A 24,471-nucleotide genomic window follows, 5' to 3' on the forward strand; every position below is an offset into this window, starting at 1 on the left:
TTTAATGAAAGCATTTTTGATCATCTTCATCACAGTAGATCAAAAACTCAACTAAACATCCTCTTTCCCTCCTTTGTTCCATGAAAGACAAAAATCTATTTGGAAGGGAATGTAAAATTTGTAAATGGCATAATTTCATATTCAGGTGAAGTATTACCTATTACAATATTACCTAAAAAATGTTTTTAGTCTAGCAGTTTTTTATGTTTTTTAATCAAAATCCTACAACTTCTTGTTTTGTTCAGCATATTTGATGGTGCGCTGTGCTAAAATACTGTCAGCATTCCCCCTGTAAGCAGTGTATTGAGAGAGGAATGAGAAAGAGCTCTATTAACTGCTAGCTAGCAAATACTTCCTGACAAGAATATTGAATTCTGTTGCAGTGCGATGATTAATTGGATGCAATGTACCAACCCAGCACGTGTTTGCTTATCAAAATGAGTTCTCCCCTTAAAATGAAAATATATCATTCCTGCTGGGTTTTAATTATTGAAAACTCAATTTTTCCCCCCTTTTACTTGCCTCTGGGCATGGAGAGGTGTGCAGTGGATAGTCTGACTTATTCTCTGCCTATCGGGGGCTTTGTTGCGATCCGTGTAGATTCATTTGAAAGCTGAGATTCATGCTAATGAGTTAATGATTCTTTTGCAGGTTTGGTGATTCAATTCGGATGCTTGTCCTTGTGCTTTGGGAAGATGGCCAGATGACTTATATGTCTTGGGATTGCGTGGTCCATCAGTCCACATGCAATGATGTAGCCGCTGGTAAGCGAGTTGCAACAGAGAAATATGAGGCTACTACGTATTTTGCCGGAAGCTGTTATCTCCATGACTGCCCCAATGCCATGTCTCGGTCTATTCATTATTCTTTGAAACCATTTTGACACATCGGGGTGTTTGGGGAATGTTGAGAGCCTCTGATTGTTTTCGTGCTGTCTACAAATTCAACATGAAATCTTCTCCTTTTTTTGTGCCATAGAACGCATTCATGCAATATGTTAAATTGTTCCCTGATGTCTAAGTAGAAAGTGTGTGGTTTAGGTAAGTGCAAACCTTCACCAGAAATGTTTTTACAGGTCCATTTCCAAGCCTAGGAATTAGCCCTCATGTTATATGGCTGGTTTTGATCTTATTTGGAAGGGTCGTGAATCTTTATGAGCTCTGGTCTGATGCTTCAACATCTCATGTCAGTGTCTGATGCCCTCACACACACAGCAAAATAATAATACTTTAGTTGTCAAAAAATATTTTAACAAATTAAGTAGATTCCCAGTTTTCAACTGAAGTGGAAGAGAGGTTTATTTTAGCTAGAAGGAGTGATTGAGCTCTTTTTAAGCCACAAAAGTAATCTAGTTTGCCCTTGGGTTGTGGATGATATATAGGCTAAATTATAATTATACTCCAAAAAAGGGGCTGACAGAGATGTAATTACAGTGGTATTTTTTGGTTTTAACATAAATAAAGAACACAGGCAGGTATGATTATCAACCTCCATAAACAGATTACACAGTTTATAGACTTCCCTTCATACAAGAAATGAAGGAAAGAGCTGAGTGATATGCTAAGTGAAATTTGTTTAAGTTAAGTGATTGTAAACAACTTATTTGGGCTGAATTTAAACGAAACAAATTAAGTTGAGCATTACTGAATTTAATTTGTTTCTTTAAATTCAACCCATATAATATGTTTGCAACAATTTTGCAGAAATCATTTTTATCAGTGTATATAAAAGTGATTAGTTACTTAAAGTGAGTAAACCAGTTGCCTTAAAAGCAACACGTTGACTTTACTTAAGAATAATGTAAGTGAACCCATTGTATTCTGAAACTGTTAACTTGACTTAACTTTTTATTTTACAATTATGTGATTTTACTCACTTTTTTAGATACAGTTAACTTACGTTAATCGCTTTTTACAGTGTAAGTATAATACAAGTTAAGATAAACAAATAAGGAATAAAGTTATCATTGTCGTATTCTCACTAGGAATCATCAAACAAATGTTTATGTTTTATATGACGTGGTAAAATAAAAAAATGAATACATTTTAACGTAGAGCTTTATCAGAAGGATATTTAATATTTTAAATCATAATTATGCTTTGGGGAGAATCAGTCTAGATATACCATTCTGCCGGAACAAGGATGCTGTAAAAAAACTGATTATTAACGGATAAATTTAATAAATTATTAACGGATTATTAACGGATAATGTAATAAATTATTAACGGATTATTAATGGATAATTTTAATAAATTATTAACGGATTATTAACTGATAAATTTAATAAATTATTAACGGATTATTAACGGATAATGTAATAAATTATTAACGGATTATTAATGGATAAATTTAATAAATTATTAACGGATTATTAACGGATAATGTAATAAATTATTAACGGATTATTAATGGATAAATTTAATAAATTATTAACGGATTATTAACGGATAATGTAATAAATTATTAACGGATTATTAATGGATAAATTTAATAAATTATTAACGAATTATTAATGGATAAATGTAATAAATTATTAACAGATTAATAACGGATAAATGTAATAAATTATTAACGGATTAATAATGGATAAATTCTGTGGTTTTATATTATGGATGGTGTGCTGGGTCATCCTTCTGTTAGTGGTGAGACCAGTCGATGCACGATGCCAACTGTCAGCTAGTAAACAAATATAATGAATAAAAACACAGAGGCCTATGTGTAGACATAATTTAATGCTGTACAGTAATGTGCAATTGTTTGTTTCGGTTTTCTTCATTTTAATCTTTTCATGATGATGAGATGGTGTGCTTTATCTGCCTGATTCCCGATGAACTGGGCGGGTTGTGTGACGTTTGATTCGTGGGGCGTTCTGGGGGTGAGTTTTGGGTGCCCTGCCATAAATTATTTGCCTGACAGTGGAAACACAACATGATTTCGTTCACACTGCTCAACCTCCCGGTCGATTGGCCTGGCCTGGCCTGGCCCGATAAAAGCTCTAACTTGCACTGGCCCGACAGTGGAAATGCAGCTATTGTGTTCAATCAAATGGTGCCTGGGGTGTGCATATGGATAATCTCATGTTGATTGACAGAATTTGTGTTTTGTTCCAATTGGCCTGTTTTTCACACACAGGATTTACATGAGAACAAGGAAACAATGGTGTTTGAGGTTCAGGGAATGTCATTTCCAGGTGTACTGAACACTTCTTATTCAGCTATGCTTAGGTATATCCTAATTTTTATTCTATGGCACCATTAGCTGATAAATGTGTAATTAACTATAAGCCCATTCTTCATTTTGTTCAGCTCATCCTCAACCTAACACACATTGCACTCATTGGTAATTCTAGAAAACTTTGCATTAAAATAGACAAATTTAAATCCCAATATAAAAGAAAATGTATTAAAAAAACTCAGTTCACTCAAGTTTTCATTTTCAATACACATTAGAGATTAATAATATAATGATTCATAAAATACTTCAAGTTTGGTGAAGGAAAAATCATGGTTTGGGGCATGCGAGAAATCTGCAGGGTGGATGGCAACATCAGTTATCAAGACAATTGTGCTGCCCATTACATTACAAACCACAGAAAAGGGCAAATTATTCAGTAGGATAGCACTCCTTCCCATACTTCAGCCTCCACATCAAAGTACCTGAAAATAAAGAAGGTCAAGACATAAACATTATTGAGCATGTCTGGGGTAAGATGAAGGAGGAGGCACTGAAGATGCCTCCAAATAATCTTGATGAACTCTGGAAGTCCTGCAAGAACGCTTTCTTTGCTGTTCCAGATGACTTTATTAATAAGTTATTTGAGTCATTGCAGAGATGTATGGATGCAGTCGTCCAAGCTCATGGGAGTCATACACAATATTAATTCTTTTTCCACTGCAGCATGACTTTATATTCTATACTGTACATTATTTCTGTTAAGTGACAAGACTTTTGTCTAAGCACAGTCAGACCTCACTGACCTAATAAAATAATTAAAAATCAAGGCATGGTCATATTTTATTTTGGTAAAATAAGCGTAATCTAGAGGCCTTTGCCTTTCATATTTGCCACTTCTTATACCAAAAGATCAACTAGAAGTCAACTCATTATTTGTTGTTCCTAAAACTTGGACAGGTGGCAAGACTTTTGGCAGGTAGTGCATGTGTGTAATACATTTTCAATGAAGTGTATTGTGTATTGCTTAAGATTTTGTGTCGTCATGTCAAAATAACAACGTTTTCCAATGTTCAGATTTGATTCATGATGAGCCAAGAAATGGAGCTGTGGTGCCCTGTAAGCTGATCCGAGATCAGAGAAGTGAGATGATCAGGTTGAGTGCTCAAGTTCTTATCCAGGTGTGTCATTACAGGTAACCGGAGCAGCACGGTAAGGGCTGCTGATGTAAATAGACTCAATTAATGTGGAAATAAAACACTGCACGCACAGCAGAGACCACAGAAAGTCCCTCACGGTGAGACGGACGCTCCCTTGTTAGTTTCACTTCTGGCTGCAGCTACACCAATGTCATGCGCCCTTGTCATATTCATCGCTTGATGTTGTTGACAAGAAGTGCACACTACTTTGAGTTGCACGCAAGAGTTGATTGATAGGCAGATGGCTTTATTCTACAGAACATGAGGATTGTTCAAAATGCTGATGCGGCACTTTTCGTACAGGAAAGGCTCAGATGTGCTTCACCCTGTGCAGATGATGAAGACCATGCTATTTTTGGCCCTCCAATATGGGGATATCCGGTCTGCAGCTCACACACATGCACACTAGACAGACACACACAGAGAGAGAAAGAGAGAGAGAGAGGTGGTGTGACTGCGAGTGAGTTCTACTGTACTTTCCTGGCTGTTCTCAAATTCCAATTTAAGCTCAAAGGGAGGTTTGATGTCTGTATAAAGGGATAGGTCCATGCATCCCATCCGTCAGCATTAATGTTTAATATGGAACACCATGGAAGGCCTCAGTCTGCTTATCTCCTTCTTCCAAAAACTCCAGTTATACAGGTTTTACTACTGGCCCAAATTCCAAATGACTGACATCTGCTTCCCCCCCCCCCCAAGAGAACCTGCCTCCCTCAGCTGCCTTCGGGATTTGATTACAAATTTGAATGTTATGTAAATCATCCAGGACTAGGATTTCCATCCGGTAGACAAAACAGATTATGGTAATGTGCAAACCAGTCTGCTCTGTTTTATCAAGTTATGATGCTTTTCGCGGCGTGAAAAGTCACGTCTTTGATTGTAGTGGCTTAATTGGCAGGGGAGGGAATTAATCAAACACCTATTATTGGGATTGAGAAAGTCTCGCAGCACTCTGGCAGGCCACCGGTTGGCAGTAATCTAGTTATTCACACATCTGCTTGAGGAGCAATTATGTTGATCAGAGCACAGGCTGGATCAAACGGATGTCAGTGGGACACACAGCTGCCCATCAGCTGCCAGAGCTGCTCTCCGTCCCATCTCCAAACCCGATTCTCTCATCAGCCTGACCCCATCTCTCTGTCGCTGGGGATTACACTTTAATCCTTCGACTGATTCCTGTGCTTTTCCCCTCACTCTCAAACAGTCGCTCTCTCCTAAATGTTAAAGAGTCATCACTTCTCTTCTTTATCTGTAGAAATCGCAAAGAAGAGGCAATCTGGGATATTTTTCAAGGGCGATCCAATTATAACCTGCTCATTAGACTTGTGAGACCAAATAATGACCCTGAAATCAGATGTCAGAGAAGGGTTGAAACAGCTAATCAATAAAATCAATAACATCGGTGATGAAAATAACCAAAGAGATATTTCTCTAAGCATTAGTTGAGCACACATCACTTTAAAGAGGCAATATGTGGAAATTAGAAAGCCTTGTTATTATCCATGACACTAGTGGTCATTGGGTGAACTGCAGCTAGAAGTGTATTGCTACATGTGTATTTTTTCACAACTAACATACTAGAGTCAATGACAGGATGTACTCAAGGCTTCGTTTCTGTGCTTTGCTTAGTAGTTTGGGGGGAATTGACCCCCTAATTAACGCTTGATCCCCCTGAAGGACATCAAAACAAGATGTATATATGGGTCAGCCCCTTTAATAGTAAGAAATAGCTTTCTCTGATCTATATCTTAAATACTAATAATTAAAAATGTATAATAAAAATATAAATTTGACCCACCCATAACGATTTATACCATTGTGAATGCATAATGCGCCAATCAATGCTAAGAAAAATATCATTCAAAAGTCTGAAACTGGCAGTTTTAGAGCACTGATAGACCTCTTAAGTATCCGCAAAACATGTTTCTTGTAAAATAAGTGTTTATATCTGCATGTAGCCTAAAAAAATAGACATAATTTGTTTAGTTTGACCTACAGTAACCGCTAAAATAGTCACTAAATATCCCTCAAAGCACTGAAAACATATACATTGTATTAATAAATTAGATGTAATTTAAATACATTCATAAATTTCACTGAAGCATGTATTACCAAACCACTACCGGAAAAAGGTTGATCCCCTGATCGTCAATGTATAATTTAATTTAGTAGTAAAAATAAATCAGAAATACTTTTGTAACTATATATTGTAAATAAACATCCTGAAATCACCCAGACTGCTTAGTGATGTTTAGATATGGTTAGATGAATATATGCTGACCTTTCCTCTTAATAAAAAAAAAAAACGCACATGAAAAATGACAGACGTGAGAGAACTTAAAATTACACTCTTATTCTTATATTAATTACTAGAATTTACTATGGATCAGGTTAATCTATGATCTAGTTTGGATTAATCACCTCTCTTTAATAAAACAGTATAGAATATCTCATTCGGCATTATCTTGAACATTATAACATCATTAAAAATGATCACCATTATTATAATTTAATGACATCGAGTTTTGTACACAAGCAAAAAGCACATTGTTTGATTTGCCAGGCAAATAAATAAATAAACGATTAATAATAATGTCACAAATTCGCAGTGTTTAGAAAAGTGTAGGTGTTCAGTGCATTCCAAGTGGGATATATTGCCCTCTGAAGGGATCTTTGGAGTAAAAAACAATTATGGCTGTTATAATGAAGTCTGCTTTCAAACTGAGGTGCTAAAATCTCAATGACACACTGTGTGCACATGATGGACACTTACTGTCTGATGTGGCCAGGATTTGTGACACAACCTAGCAAACAAGTTTGTATTTAATAAACGTCTAACACACATCTAAACGTAGACAGCTTGGCTACTAGTTGTCAAATAGACAGATTAGACAGACTGTAGTCATTCATTTCTGTTCATTTGATGACTAGTTGGCCTATTCTTAGACCTCTATTAGATTTTCACTGACACCCCATGTTTAGCCTTGTTTAAGCCAAGACGACTTTGTTTAGACGTCTATTTGACATCTATTAGACATCTTTTAAAAATAAAAAATGCTCGTCAAAAAAGTCATGTTAAATGGTTTAGATATATTCATACTGAATGTACATGCATTTATACTATATAAAACAAACATTTTAGTTCTTATTTATTATACTTATAATTCCTTTTTTATTCTAAATGAGTAATCAAGGGAGTATACAATTTTAAATGGTTTCATCCAAAGATTATATATCAACTTTAGAGTAAAAATTTAATTCCACATTGTTTTTTAAATGGGCAGATTAACACTAAATCTATTAAAGTCGGTATGGAGTAGGCAAACATTGATGAATGTGTGTAGGGGTACAAAGAAAATTAGACAGTCAGGAGAGGAGGCATTGCATATTTCAGCAGTCATTCGTGGGTTTTATGTGTGCAGACCCTTGGCATCAGTGATGGAGAGTGTGAGTGCACAATGCCAGCTGTCTCACTTTCCATTCACATGCCACCAGGACCTGCGCAAACTGCTAGTTATTTTAGCATTTCCCTAGGTATATGCGACCTAATGAGTACAGTATGCACACTTTGTTTGCGTCTGTTTGTAAGCTTTGGACGCCATAATAGTGCTGCCAGGTGAACATCGTGTATGCAAATACTGAATCAAACTAATTGGGCTGTCCCGGGGTGTTTACTCTGCGTGCAACGCATAAATAGACATAATGATTTCTACTGTGTGCACAGCAAACACAGATTCTAAATGCGCTTACCTGAGAGATTTATGAATGGGCTATACGTTTAACTCAACCTCAACTTTAGATATTACAAATGCAGACTATTTTGCCACAAACTCATTTTCCAGATGGAAAACTGTCACAACGTAAAGGGTTCAACTGGAAACTCGACTGTCCTTTGCGGGTGCAATAATTCATCATGTCTCAGTCGCGTTGACGCACAATGACGTGCACATCTCAAACTCGTTTAAAACAGGAGCCCGTGATAAATTAATTCAATGTTTATAAGGTTTATTGTAGCAGTTCGAACAGTACGTGACCATGGCTTGCATTCAGCTCGTCCCTGCCATGATTTAGACTTTACTTTAAACTTACAGTGCGTCTCTGAGGCGCGCGACCGACCGGCGTTTGTTCACTCTCACATACGCACACACAGAGACACACACTCAGGATCTATGCGGTGATAGTGACGGAGCGCGCGGGACAGCGATGATGTGTCAGCGCAGAATATTCGCGCTGTGATCATTTTCCCGCCTCTGACTTCAGCATACAGACAGGACCCGATAAGTAAATTCTGAAGTGAGTTCGTTTAACCGGTTATTGAGCATTATGGAGAGAAAATGTTTCTGCTGAAGAAAGTGAGGACCGGAGTCGTGCCGAGGGGTGAGTTGGGAGTTTCTACTTTAATGCTCTTGTTGTATTTGATGAACTTGCACTCGTTTATATTTCTTTGACTATCTGTTTCATATGTGTCAACTTTTCAGTTGTCACTGAAGTATTTTAAATGCGCTTTTGTTTTAGGCTATTTTATTTATGTGTGTTTTTGCATTCATAAAGGCTGCTGACTCCAATGTCTGCAGGACGATGTTATTTGAACATTATTACTATTTCAGTGTTAATGAAGTTGAATTCGAGTTTATACTTTAAGTTTAGCCTATATTGAGTTGTGAATGTGCGAGGTATTTTCCTAAACTTATTAAGTAGACTGCATTATGTAATTATGACAGTGACAGTAATATAAGCTAATGTTTCGTCTTATCGATTCGATTCATCTGTATTACAAACGATAAGCTATTATTGTGCTTTTGAGGAGAAATCGATAAAAAATTGCTATTCTGTGCTTCACTCAGATGTCAAATTATGATATAATTTTAGATGTCAACAGACCTACCGGTCAAAAGTTTGGAGGCAATAGCCTATAGGCTTTTTTGAGGTTTTGGAAAGAAGTCTTCAGCTCATCAGATGTGCATTTATTTGATTATAATTAAAATCAAAAGTTAATTCATTTTATAATGACTGTTTTAAGTTATTTAACTGTTATAATAACTGTTTTATTACACCTGCACTTTAAGCAGAATGTTTAGCTGCCTTTGCTGCAGTTCTCAAGGTTATATAAGCCTTCAAAATTATTCTAATATGCTGATTTGCTGCTCAAGAATAAAAAATGTGAAATGTGAAAACCCAAAACTTAAAAAAAAGTTTATCAAGGACACATTTCATTTATTGAAAGTAACACTTAAGACATGCTTGCTGTTTCATATTTTCATTATGATATAACTTTCTATTCATCACAGTGCCATTAAAAGTCAAATAAATCACAAATTATGCAAAATTAACATTGATAATAAGTACCCGTACTGATAACTGATAACATTATTGTAAATTTGATCAAATAATTCAGCCTTGCTACCTGTATAAGCACAAGATGTTTTTACAAAAAAACATGAACAAATCTGTAATGTTTCCTTTAATTGTTTTAGCCATTATTATATTTATAAGAAATCATATTGTATGAAATAATCAGAAATAAGTTGAACATACAGAATTAGTGTGTCATACATACTTTTAGTCAACTTTCACAGTGTTACTGAAATATTTGGGATTTAAAAGTTGGACTTAACATTTTTAAAAGGTAGTCCATGGGGAAAAAATCTCATTACAACCAGATGACAGACATGAGAATTGTTAGAAAGATTTTACAATAGTTTGATGGAACCTCCTCTGAGTTAAATTTGATCAGTGATCTTTTATATATTTTGAAGTCGATAAATCACTAAGGCGTACATTGACTTCATATATAGACTTTCTAAAATCGATAAAAAGTATGCCCATTATTGTGCCATTGTTTAGACGCATTTGTAATGATCATGCATTTTCTGCTTGGTTCGCATCCTTCCTAATTTCCACCCTATTTTAACACCTGCTTATGTGTGATTATGAAAAATCTTGCTCCCCTCACTTTCTGCTCATCAGCCTGTACTGGAGAGAATGTTCTTGATAGAGCCACTGCCACTGGGCTGCACAACACACTTCCCTCAATTAACTTTCCACACAGTAAAGCAAGCATCGCTTCCGATGGGAGTACGCTTCTATTAATAAATAGTTTATCACTCTAACCCCCACCCTAGCATAATGAAACACCTTGACAACAGAAAATTATTCAATCTTTGTTAGGAGTTGTGGGATTGTCTGGCTAATATATCAGCCACCAGAGACCGGTGCCAAACTATAGTGTCCTTCTTTATTGAAATATGAAGTTCATGGATATTATCAAGTTCGTGCAATTTTGCCAAAGTCACAATGGTATTGCAAACTTTGTACAATTGTGAACGCAACTGTTTGACCTCTTTGACTTTTGTTGTCTTTTTGTCTCCAACAGTGCCCAAAAATGTGGGCTGTTTGGCTGTGCACTGAACTGTGCATGAGATCCTATGGGATCAACCTTCGAATAAACACCTCAGTGCCCAGCACCAAAATTTCAAGCTAACGGTGAGACGACCTAAGCTTCATCCATCCCGTTCATCAACTTTCCTCTTCAATGCCATCATGCCAATCATCAGCAATGCCAATCATGACTTCAGCAACCTCTCGGTCAGTGATGACAGCAGCTTGGACCACATCTTTACCGAGATCCCGGAAACCGAGACCATCAAAGGAGTGTATTACCAGAGGGCTCAGTTCATTCGCCGACCCGAAGACCTTAATTTGGTTGATCACGGCCTGCAGGCTCTCATCAATGTGGGGGGCAACCGATACACCTTCCCTTGGAGTACGTTGGAGCAGTTTCCCTTGACACGTTTAGGACGTCTAAAACCCTGCAGCAGCCCTGAAGAGATTGCTCGCGTCTGCGACGATTACGATGAGGCACGCCATGAATTTTTCTTCGACCGTAGCCCCAACGCGTTCCGTGTAATCCTCAACTTCCTAGCAGCCGGAAAGCTGCGTTTGTTACGGGAGATGTGTGCACTCTCGCTGCATGAGGAGCTCAACTATTGGGGTGTAGAGATGACCTACATGGAGCGCTGCTGCAAGCGCAAGATGTACACACGCCTTGATGAGGTCGCCGAGCTTGAGCGGCGAGAGGAGGAACGCCGCCAACGTAGTTTGCAGCTGCGCCCTCCTGTCGTGGAGACACGTTACCGCAAGTTCATGAACCAACTGAGGGACATGGTGGAGAACCCTCAGTCAGGCGTGCCTGGAAAGGTGTTCGCTTGTTTTTCTGTGTTGATGGTGGCCATAACAGTAATCAGCCTGTGCATCAGTACCATGCCGGACCTAAGAGAGGAGGAGAATAGGGTGAGTTTCTGCTAAATTTCTTGTGTTCTTGATCATGTTGTTCTAAAAAAATATGACATCTTATGCTGAGTTCAGATTGCAGGATTTTTTTTTTTAAAGATTTATTTTTGGCTTTTTTGACTTTATTAGATAGCACAGTATTTAGACAGAAAGCGAAGTTGGAGAGAGAGAGAGTGGGATTCGAACTCGGGACGCCCTGACATGCTACTGCAGCATATGTCGGCGCGCTAACCACTAGGCTATTGCGCCGACATTGCAGGATTTTGAAAGTCACGTTGATCGGTCAGTCAGTCAGTCATTCATTCAGTCGACAGTGGCCTCTGGTGGGTTTATGCGAGAACAGCAGGCACGAATGGCACTTACGAGAGAAATTTGAGATCTCAAAAAGCGTACACAGCGGCCTCTGGTGGAATCGCGTAAACAAAAACGTAGCTCCTGAGACATATTCGCAGTCTGCAGAAATGTATATAGAGGTACGTTTTCAGAATGAGCCTGGGTTGAATCCAACACACTGGTAAACTGGAGTGTTTTGTATGTAAATCCATGTGCAGCAATTAACGTTTTTCACACATGTTTGTATTCACCTGTTTACACAAGATGTTAGCAACAAAAGCCAAACACATGTTCAGCTGTTCTCTTAGACCCCCTTCTCCTCAGTTGGAATGTGAGCATGTCGCTAGAGGTGTGTTTCCGGTCTTCAAGCCGACCTGTGCGTGCTGTTCCTAGTGTGAAATAATGAATGCATCTCAGCAGGGCTCCCCAATGTCAGTAAATACCCAGAGAGTAATGAACTGGACCAGCAATGCCTCCACAATGTCAGCAAACACACATCGAGAATAATGAACCAGCTCCGCAGAGACCTCTGGAATGTCAGCAGGCACACAAGGGGGTCCGTTTGAGAAGACTAGACCTTTTTCTGCTATTAAATGATTATGCATTTTAATCGCCTTCAGGCAGACACCTCACACCGTACCAAAGAAGTGGTAGACCGCTGGTTGTAGCTTCATTTGTTGTAGCTTCAAGTTTCACTCCACATGCTTTCTTTAGAAAATCAAATACGTTTGCTGTGTGATTGGACATGTTTGTGCGTATGTCAAGGCAAGACTCTGGCAGTGTCTAGGCAGTTATGCTGGCATGTAACGTCCAACAGGCAGAGTCCCGCTGGAAGCAGCAGGACTGTCATATTTAATTCAGACTGCCGGGCCGTTTGTCAACGTCACCGGCACGGTAGAAAAGGAATGGCCTGTGCATGGAGTCATTCATCTCTGCTCATAAATGTGTGCGCGCAAAGATATGTGTGTGTGCATGTGTACATTGAGTGATAACAAGATGACCTCCTCTATCTTTCGCAACACTTTCAATTCTTTCTGTGTAGTCGAATGTGAAGATGTACAGATTGATGTTTCAGACTTCTCTGTGTTTACAAGCATAACTTTTTGCTGTGAAGTTTTATGCCCCTATAAATTATATACAGCGTGGTTTTAGCTTAGAGCTCAATATCAGATCTGAAAAGACAAGGCAGCAAATATCTAGTAAACAGGAAACACAAACAGAGGTGAGAAACACAGTGTGCAAACTCATAGTTATCTGATAGCAAAAAAAAACAACGAATAAATTCAACAACCTACAGTCTTATCTGAAAGTTTGACGTCAGTGTGACCTGCAGTAAACATGCTTTAGAGTGTGCCGTAGGCAGTCTGGCTCTCACTGAATCTATATGTATGCATAGCAGTCTTCGGAAAATATCTGGACACTTGAAGGATCTATAAATATGTATGAAAGGCATTACATTCGATGACAAAATGTCAAACTAAGTGGCATTTAAATGAAGTTGCAGTTTTCACCTTTTAATATAACTTTTTAAATTATAAAGCAATTGATAGACTTAAAATAAGACAAAAAGTGTATTTGGTGTGAGTGATGTAACCCGTTAACACTAGTATACGGATATGTTTTCATATGTAAATGATGCTAAATATACACTACCTGACGAGTCTTATTGTCGATCCCAGTTGTAAGAGCAACAAAAATTAACTTAGATCATTCTGAAAGATCATTTGGTAGTAGATCATAGAAGATAATTTGGAAAAGTGTCAGAAGGTAGATGAATCATCTGTTGAACTGCATCCCAATCATCACAAATACTGCAGAAAACCTATTGGAACCTGCATGGATGCATGATTCTCACAGAAATCAGTCAACATGCCTGAGGTATCAAGACATTTGTCCTACCCATTACCTTACAACCCACAGAAGAGGGCAAATTCTTCAGCAGGATAGCGCTCCTTCTCATACTTCAGCCTCCACATCGAAGATCCTGAGAGCAAAGAAGATAAAGGTTTCCCAGGATTGGGCTGGCAGTTAACAGATATGAACATTATTGAGCATGCCTGGGGTAAAATGGAGGAGGCATTGAAGATGAATTCAAATAATTTTTATGAACTCTGGGAGTCTTTTGGTAAAAATAAGTGTAATCTAGAGACCTTTGCCTTTCATATAAACTACTTTGATTCCAAATGATCAACTAGAAGTCAAGTTATTATCTGTTGTTCCCAAAACTTGCCACAAGACTATTGTCAGGTAGTGTACATGCATTCAGACATGTTAAAGAAACACTCAATGTTTTTTTAAATGGGCTTAGTTTTACAACTTCTCTACAGTTTAATAGTTGAGATTTACTATTTTTTAACCATTCAGGCAATCTCCTGGGTCTGGCGAGAGCACTTTTAGTTTAGCTTAGCATAGATCACTGAATTGGATTAGACCATTAGCATCTCACTCAAAAATAAAGTGAAAGAAAATGAAAATGTCTGTGCAGACTCCTGAAGTGAATCCTGATTTAAAATAGTAAGAGATGTTTAGCATCTGAACTTGTTTAATCTGACATCAAAAGAATCTTGTGGGTCGGAGGATCCTCATAATCCCAAGTAGCACCTTTTTATTTATCATTTAGATAACAATGAATATGTTATTTTTCCTTCAGGGTGATAAGATGAGCTTTATCTGAATTCATATGCTCTAAACCTCTTTATCCTTGCGGCAGTAAGATAAGACAGAAGGAGTGCTACTGGAAATGGTATTAAAGGAACACATGGGTGTACTTTCAGTGGTTTTGTAACAATTTATTATATATTACCTATAAAAAAGTTCTGAGCTCCATATGATCTGCTCTATAGATTTGTGCTTCAGTTCTTCCTATTTTTTTGTTCTGCAGTAGATACACTCCAGCCCTGCTTTCTTTTGTTTCCCCCCACTTACTTAAATATTCATTTCTACCTTTGTTTTTCTTCTTTTGGGCTTCTTTTCCCTCTTATCTGCTCTCTGGCTTTTCTCACCTTTACTCTTGTTTACCATGCTCTGCCCCTTCCTTCCCCCTATGCTGTCTTATGCTCTTTCTCTTTTTCTCCTCCCCGGGGCTGCAGGTGTAAATTTTGCTTTGTTTGAATTACAGCAGCTAGGACTCTGAGTCTGAACCCAGGGTGTTTGTATACCATGCACAGCTCTCACTCATCCAGTGCAAGTAACAGTATCCAATGAAAGTAAAGCTGTTTCATTGAACAAATTAAAGTCCTATTATGATTTCAACTTTAGTACAATACGCTGCTGTTTAATGCAAAGATGTGCAGTGCAAAAGTCCACTCTGAAGGCATTATTCTCTACTTTCTCAGCATATTTGAGTACACCCCCCACAAATCTCTCATTTCAATGAATATTTTCTATAGGATGCTTTACAATATTATATTTGTGCATATACATTAGATTAGTCAGTACTGAAGCCAAATCTGGAGCTAATCTAATATAACTTACAATAATGGTTCAAAAATTTGCAGTTCAAATTTATGTGTCTAGGAAAAATATTAAATAAATTTTTCAAAAATACCAAATAGCAAAAAATATATACAATTTTGTTGAAATGTTGTTGAACTGTTTTGCATAAATTTAATTGTATTATCTTTCCATTTCTAAATATGTTCTGTGACAAAAATATTATTGTAATAAATATATCTGTTTAAAAAATCTGTTTTGTTCAAATGCACCAAAATATATAACCCATATTCACTGAGAAATTGATGATAATGTTCATTTTTAAAATGGGGTGTACTCATATATGCTGAGCACTGTATCTCAGTAAGAAATGTTTCTGAACACCCTCAATCTAACACCTTGATTGCAGTCTCGAGTTTTTTCTTTTGGGGACTTGCACATCACAATCGCCTGAATTTAAATTATTCCCGCTCAATTCATGCCCAATATGCAGAGGACAGGTAGTGTCAGTAGTGTGTTGACATCGTACCCAAGAGTAGCTGTTTCATTGCTATAAACCCCTTACAACTTATACACTAATACACTTATAATACATATACAGTACACTTAATACACAAATAGCCTGTTTCCAATGAGTGGTACGGGTCGGGTCGGTACGGGTCACCTTTATCAGGCTTGCGTTTCTACTGCTAAAAGGGTACCAATGGTACTATTTTGGTGGCCGTGGTGTAAGACAGAAAGTTTCAGTCAACGTCATTCTCGCTCAAGGAAATTCCAAAGTAAAGCTGTACGGGTCGTTCACATATCATATGAGAAGCACTTCCCACAAAACAGATGCTTTATACACATAAATACTTGTGTATAAACGTTCATTACTAACCTTTCTATGAACATCATTTGATTATATTTTATATAAATTCTGGCTTGTTGCACAAGCAAGTGACGTATCTCTGTAAACCAATATCGTTCATTTGTGCATCTAGCTCCGCCTTTTGGTACCCTTTTGTTGTGTCAGGTACCCTTTGCAAAGGGTACCTAAAAAGTGGTATGGTACGGTTTGGTTTTATGTACATTTTGATAGTGGAAAAGGCCATAAAAGTGTACCAAACCGTACCGTACTGTACTACTCAGTGGAAATGGGCCAAAATACACTTCATTGAAAATGTACACACAGATCAACTATGTTTATATATAATAACTTCAACTGTGGGGGCGACACGGTGGCTCGGTGGTTAGCACTGTCGCCTCACAGCAAGAAGGTCGCTGGTTCGAGTTTGCATGTTCTCCCCGTGTTCGTGTGGGTTTCCTCCAGGTCCTCTTGTTTCCCCCACAGTCTAAAGACATGCGCTATAGGTGAATTGAATAAACTAAATTGGCCGTAGTGTATTTGTTTGATTGCAAAAGTGTATGGGTGTTTCCCAGTACTTTGTTTCAGCTGGAAGGGCAAGTTGCCGGTCCATTCCGCTGTGGCGACCCCTGATTAATAAAGGGACTAAGCCAAAAATAAAATGAATGATGAATGAAATTGCCCGTAGTGTATGTGTGCGAATGTGAGTGTATATGGGTGTTTCCCAGTACTATGTTGCAGCTGGAAGGGCATCCGCTGTGTAAAACCTATGCTGGATAAGTCGGTGGTTGATTCCGCTGTGGCGACCCCTGATGAATAAAGAGATTAAGCTGAAGGAAAATTAGTTAGTTACTAGTTAATTAATTAAATTAATTAGCAACTAATAAAGTTATGGTAACTAATAAAAATACAATAATGTGCAACTTTTGCAAAGCTGCTTTAAAACAGTAACTATTGTGAAAAGTGTTATACAAATAAAATTGAATTGAATTGAACAATATACTGATAAACGTGTGGTTTCTTTCCCATCTGTTTATATTGACAGACATAACCAGAAAAATCTGTGTGAAAAATCATTGTGGAACCTTTATTTTAAATAGTATAAAACACAGCACAGAATAATCAACCCCATGCTCTAAAAATATCAAAATTATTATAAATGCATAAGAATAAATCTATTGACTAGTCAAAGTCAACATTAGAAGACTAGTCAAGCATTATGGCCCATGGTCTGCATGAGCCTGTTCTGCCGAGACAGAAGATGAATTGGCGCATTCATTCATTTAAAATGATACACTAATGCATGTTTGAATTAGCCTGAACTGAAAAATGTAGTGGGGAATCAACTATTTAGCGTGATGTCATGAACTCGCTGTTTTTAATTTTGCTAAAAGTCTCCAGCCAATACATCAAGCAAAGAGTAGATTTGCGCTTGCAACAAAAAAGACAACATAATCAATTTGATTTGATGGAAAGCTTCTAAAAGAGCTCACTTGGCCTGGAATCTTTCATACTGCAGGTGTATTCAATGGATTACATGCATTAAAAGATAATGAACAGCCTTGTTTCTGAGACTGCCGTGCATATGCTAGATGAATGTGCTTAAAAAAGTGAAGGGGAAGAATCTGATCAATTAAAAATCATTGCTGTACTCAAGCAAACAGAGTGAGAGAAATTTTAAAGCTGTTATCACTTTCAGTTTTGCGAGGTTCACAGGACATGCAGAGCCCTTCTCTGAACATTTAGTCAGTGCTGCAGTTTCATTTTCCTCTTGACTGATCGCAGTCTCCACGCGCTCATAAGTGACAGACTAGCTCTTGCTCTACATGTCCAGCTCATGCTATGTTGGACAGAGTATTAAAGAGAGCCAGATGGTGTCGGTACAGGTGCAGGACCTGAGAGTGGTTTTGGTGTTAGGTTCCAGTTTTGCATAATGCCAGAGTGGGAGTTCCTGGGACAGGTGGTGTTTGGAGTGATCTTAGCAACTGTTGTTTGGCCTGGGTCTTTAATGTAAGGCAGGATAAAGTGAACAATTCACAGCACAATCTGGACAGGGTGCTTTGGGTTCCCTTTGAGTGGGCAGATAATGCAGAAAGCCAGCATGGTGAAGCCAAAGTGACTCAGTGAAGAAACAGGAAACATGTCTCTGAAACATGTACGTGCAGAGACTGAGTCTGCAAAATGGCAAAACAAGACACTGATGGAGGGTTAAATTAGAGCTGAAAATTTATACTATAACATAATAATTGAATATTTTGACCAGTATTGCGATCCTGATTTAATATGCAATTTTTTCAAATCTCTTTTTTTTTTTGTATTGTTCAGCAAAGACAAGCAATAAATCCTTATGTAGTTTGACCAACACAATATTGGTGTGCTGTTATTAATAACTATTTTCCTTAAATTAATATTTCACACTTGGCCACAAAAAATAAATGTTTATAATTGTACGATTATAGTTTCAGTTTTGGCAGTAATTCATTACAGCAGTCATTTGTGTGTATTAACACACAATGCTTGGATTGCAATGGTGTGTGTACAAAAGAAAAATACTCTGAAAGAGAAAAACAATCATTAATAGGCAATTTCATTGCACTGCATATACATAGCAGCTTCCTGGCGCATGTATTATTCACCTTATAGGGCAATTACCGGTTCAACCGCACATACCGGTTGCAAAAAAAGACCGGTTGCAATAGCAAACATGTCGTGTTGTGCGATAGGATGCCAAAATCGAAAGTCCATAAATAAAAAACTTAAATTTTACTGTACACCACATGGCTTTTAATGCCAACCACAGACGTCTTTGGCTAACAGCCATCAGAAGAGCTGAATGGAGTGAGGACCTAATTAAAATGCTTGACTGTTATATCAGGCAAGTACCCGCTATAAGTACCCGCTTACATTTTATGTAAAAATGTAAGTTCACATATCCAGCCATACAGGTGCAGTTCACTGTCAGAATGCAGTTGTTTTGCTTGTTGATGATTACTCAGTCCTTGTACAGTTCCGTCTTCTTTCCTTGACTTTGGCAAGGCAGAACCTCGGGTTTTAGCACTTCATAGTTTTGAATCTGATAATCATGGAACATTATTTCTTGCACATAACCACACAGAACAAAACTGGGTGATAAGCTGTTATAATACGCTGAAAGTATTATGTAAATAATACATATAATATGTTATCAATATAACGCATCTCTAATACAACAAACTCTGTACTGCATCGGATGTCATTAAATGCTAGCGCTCCGCTTTTTTTCTGCAACCTCGATGCACGCGCATCCTGAATGTTTACAAACCGGTAATTCACCTATTTTTCGCGTACAAGCGGGCGCAGCCATTTGAATCCCTTTGGCTCGAGACTTTCAATCTCATTCACATTCATTTTTAGATGTTCAAAACAGCTCTTTATGCTGCATGATGTTGAAAACTCACATTTTCTTATTATATGAATCTGCTGTGTTTGTATAATCAGACAAACGTTTGTTTGTCGAGCAAGTAGTTTAACCGTTGTCCGCGGTTTATTATTCCTAGACATTTCTCCCATAGGCAGCTGAATCGGAAGTTCTAAAATCGCAAAAATGAGCGCACTTCCACATTAAAGAATAAGGTCAATAGGACAACACAATATGATTATATTACAAGAGTTACAGATAATTTTTCTGCAATTTTCCATTCTGCGATCCTGTCAAATTAATTTATATACACCTATTTTTGTAATATTTTGAAATATTTTTTCAAAATGTTTTCAATTTTTATATTTTCTTATATTTTGAAACATATATTTTTGTGCCTTTGAAATCTAAAGATGAACTTTTAGTTATGGATTTGCATATATTGTCATATCTCAGATATCTTTGTGTGTGACTGCGTGATCATCTGGGGCTTTCGCATTATTTCCTCAATTTCGAACTTCGGACTGATGCCCATGCCTATTAATTAAATCTCCAAAGCCTACACTATCATCGCTACTTTGAAAACAAATTAGTTTAGGTAACGAAGATAAGTTCAGTATTTTACACAACTAGCAACTAGGGTTGAGTCGATAGACGATGCCATCGTCCATCGCCGATGGTCAATAGACATCACGATGCTGAGCCGGCATCGCGATCCTCCACCCCGCCCCCATCGCAGCAGCAACCTGCTCATGAAAAAACACACACTTAGGCCCCATTTACACTAATACGTCTTGATTTTAAAATGGCATTTTAGAACGAAAACGATCCATGTCCACACCACATATATTCTGTCATGCGCTGCAGCGTACACTCACGTCAGGTAGTTGAAATGGTAGGCTACAAATAATTAATTAGTTATGAATTAATTAATTATTCATAAATAATTAATTCACCGCCGCCTACGACGATGCCATCGTCCATCTTGATGTTTCACATTAGACATCGTACGATGCCAAATTTATCAACACCGCCCAACCCTACTAGCAACACACATTTGACCAGTTTTTTAATTGTTATATTACCATTGATGGATGGGGGAACTTACCATCATAAAAATACCAACAGCTCTGTTATTCAAACGTGCTTCTCTAGCACCATATCTGAGCCACATGTTTTATTTTAACTGCACATGTGCTGCTGCATACCAGTTATGTGCAAATTGTATACACATAGTGCATCCAAACAAGCCTGTAACCTGATTCCTCCTCTGCAGACTGCTTTACTCTTGCATGTTCCATGACCATAGGGTATTCACTGCTTTTGAGGTTTCAGAATGACATTTTATAATCTTAATACATATACATATAAATCATAATACAATCGCAAATGCAATTAATCATTCAGCCCAAAGTCAAATATGACACTTTCAGATTACCTCATGTCTCATCCACCAGTGAGACAACTTTGCTCCACAAAGCACCAGGGATGTGCAGAATACCTACAGGTATTACGTACACCTCTAAAGCACATACCATTACAATAATTAAAAAAAAAACACGGTTTATTGATGATTATTGTTAAATCTAGCTGTTGTTAGTGTATAACAAATTTGTAAAGGTGTGCATTAGCTGAAAACTTCATTATATTAACAAAATGAAGCCAGGTAATTACCAGTCTAAATGGAAAAACTGCTGCCGTGGCGTAATTTTTTCAACATTTTGAGACCATGCATAAAAAAGCTGAACATTTACATGTATAGAAATCAATTTGTGATGAGAGTTTTAAGTAATACAATGAAAAATATCTTTGCAATAATAAAGTATTGTGTATTCTAGCTTTAAGAAGCAAAGTTTGCAAAAAAAGGGAGCACCTCTAAATAATTGGGCTTTGTTTTATACTTAATTAGGATAATTTATATATTTTCAGTAATTGGACCGATTTAAATAATGCCTTGCAGACAAATTTGTATTTATAACATTGGCTTCCAGATTTACATGTTAGACAGTGTTTTTGACTTCTCAGCATTTTTGACTTCAAGGCCTTCAGCATTTTTGACTTCATTGTTCACAAAGATATTCATCACCAAGTCACTATGACATTTGCAGTTATTTGTGATTTACTGGATATTGATTTTGGAGCCTGTGGAGCTTTAATATTGTATTCCTATAGAGAACGTTTCCAGGTCTATGAATCATACTTAGGGTATATACAGATTTTTCAAGGTTCTTCAATGAAAACGTTGAAATGATTTAAGGTAAATTAGACAGTCACTTATTTTACATAAACATCCATAATGTGTGGTTTACAAAAGTTAATTTGCTTGTAAAGAAGAAAGTACTGATTTAGCTGTGCAACAATTGAGAAAAACATTTGTTGTTTTGGTTGTTATTTGCATGTCTACACTACCTGACAAAAGTATTGTCGTCAATTCCAGTTGTAAGAGCAACTAATAATAATTTGACTTCTAGTTGATCATTTGGAAAAGTGGCAGAAGGTAGATTTTTCCGATGAATTATCTGTTGAACTGCATCTCAATCATCACAAATACTGCAGAAGACCTAATGGACCCCACATGGACCCAAGATTCTCATAGAAATCAATCAAGTTTGGTAAAGCAAAAATCATGGTTTGGGGTTACATTCAGTATTGGGACATGCAAAAGATCTGCAGAGTGGATGGCAACATCAACAGCCTGAGATATCAAGACATTTGTGCTACCCATTACATTGCAAACCGCAGGAGAGAGCAAATTCTTCAGCAGGATAGTGCTCCTTCTCATACTTCAGCCTCCACATCAAAGTTCCTGAAAGCAAAGAAGGTCAAGGTGCTCCAGGATTGACCAGCCCAGTCACTTGAAATTAACATTATTGAGTATGTGCGTGGTAAGATGAAGGAGGCATTGAAGATGAATCTGAAGAATCTTGATGAACTCTGGGAGTCCTGCAAGAGTGCATCATACTTTATTTTGGTAAAAGTTTTACCTTTTCCTTTTAAATAAACCACTTCTGATACCAAATGATCAACTGGAAGTCAAGTTATTTGTTGTTCCATATTAGCCATTTGTTGTTCTTGCAGATGACTTTATTAATAAGTTATTTGAGTCATTGCAGAGATGTATGGATGAAGTTCTCCAAGCTCATGGGAGTCATACACAATATTAATTCTTTTTTTCCACTGCAGCATGACTTTATATTCTACACTCTACATTATTTCTGTTAAGTAACAAAACTAAGCAAAGTCAGACCTCACTGTCCTAATTAAATAATTAAAAATCAAAGCATGATCATATTTTAATTTGGTATTATAAGTGTAATCTAAAGGCCTTTGCCTTTCATATTAGCCTCTTCTGATTCCAAATGGTTAACTAGAAGTCAAGTTATTATTTGTTGTTCCTAAAACCTGGATAGGCAACAAGACTTTTGTCAGGTAGTGTATATTGTTTGTATATAATTTTGTAGGATAATTTTTTTCTCTTTTATAGCACTCAATTCACACTGTAAGTTTAAATCAGCTAAAACCTAAATTTGTTTTGCCATGAGGCAGGAAGTTCAGCAGAGGAATAATGGTGCAGGAAACACTGTCTAAGTGGGTTGGAAGGGTCGATTACTAATTCCATGGCTTTAAGTGAGTCGAGTTTTAGTTTTTCCATTTTACAGGAACTCTCTACTGCAAATGGACTGACTTTTTTTATTCTGTGTGCTTTCATTTTTAGTAAAAGTGTATTACAAGTAAAATAGCTGGCAACCTGGCAGCACTCCAATATTGATGCAGGAGGAATTGGGGGGTCATTGCCCCCACATGCACTTTACAGAATAGGTTTTTTTATGACACTCAACAGCAAGAGTTTTCAAGCCACAAAGTGTCAGTGTAGGTCAAAAGTGTTATTGCACCACAATCACCTTTGTTTAAAACTAGAGCTGAGGTCCTGAACGAATTGACTTGCTTGAACTCCTTAAATGAGCAGCATGACTTGAAGGAAAATGTTCCGAACTGAAGCTGTGCTTACGACTGCCTGCTGTTTACCATTCCAAGCACTAACAGCTTTTCAGTTCCAAGGTTGCAGGGTTCGCAAAAAGATAGTCTGGAGTATTTCACAGGTGTATGTATAAACAAACAGAGACATGGCTGGCGTTATGCGGCAGTGTTTGTCTTTGCTGGTGATATACAGTAGTGTAGTGGTTGCAAATTATGGGTAACCGGAAGGTTACTGGTCTTAATCAAGTCAGGCAAGTCATTAAAACCCAGGTCACTTCAAGAGTAGCTAGACCTAGATTGCATCAAAAAACATTGCATAGATTTTTTTTATTATCTTATAAGTTATTTAATGGGCTTTTCTGCTTTTCATTTAACACAACAGAAGTAAAGCAACTAGAAATGACAGTGAGAAAAGAGGCATGGTGCAGTGCTGTTAATGTATGTGCGCACATCTGATCATTTTTCCTCTTGAGCTCATTTTTGATTCAGCAGATGCAGAGAGATAGTAAATGGAGTAAATAGTGCCATCCATCAGAAGATTCATTCCAGAAGTAGCTTCATCTCGGAGTTAAAATGCTTTTTTAATGCCCATCCGCTTGTTATCTTCCCCTATAATTTTCTTGAATTAAATTTGCAGGATACTCACAACTCATCTTGGGTTGGCCACACTTTGTGGGTGTTTTGCTCTTCCTCTTCCTCTCTTTCTCTCATTCTACTTTCTTGTGCATGGACATAGTTAAAGTCAGAGTTATTAGCCCCCCTGAATTATTAGCCTCCCTGTATATTTTTCCCCAATTTCTGTTTAACAGAGATTTTCTAAACAT

The 24,471-nt window shown here is 37.4% G+C and overlaps 1 protein-coding gene across 2 annotated transcripts in view; it reads left to right on the top strand.

Moving 5' to 3' along the window:
• The first annotated feature begins 8,245 nt into the window (after positions 1-8,245).
• Positions 8,246-24,471, top strand: part of kcng4a (potassium voltage-gated channel, subfamily G, member 4a) — a 40,219-nt gene continuing 23,993 nt past the window's right edge. Inside the window, exons 1-2 of one of the 2 annotated variants that reach the window (XM_056478318.1) lie at positions 8,246-8,747; positions 10,744-11,660. In XM_056478318.1, coding sequence (XP_056334293.1) covers positions 10,911-11,660 — 750 coding nt within the window. In that variant the 5' untranslated portion in view covers positions 8,246-8,747; positions 10,744-10,910. Of the gene's footprint in view, positions 8,748-10,591; positions 11,661-24,471 lie in introns of those variants that run through there. The other variant, XM_056478319.1, reaches the window with a different exon arrangement.

Source organism: Danio aesculapii, chromosome 18 (assembly GCF_903798145.1).
Source record: "Danio aesculapii chromosome 18, fDanAes4.1, whole genome shotgun sequence".
Taxonomy (NCBI): domain Eukaryota; kingdom Metazoa; phylum Chordata; class Actinopteri; order Cypriniformes; family Danionidae; genus Danio; species Danio aesculapii.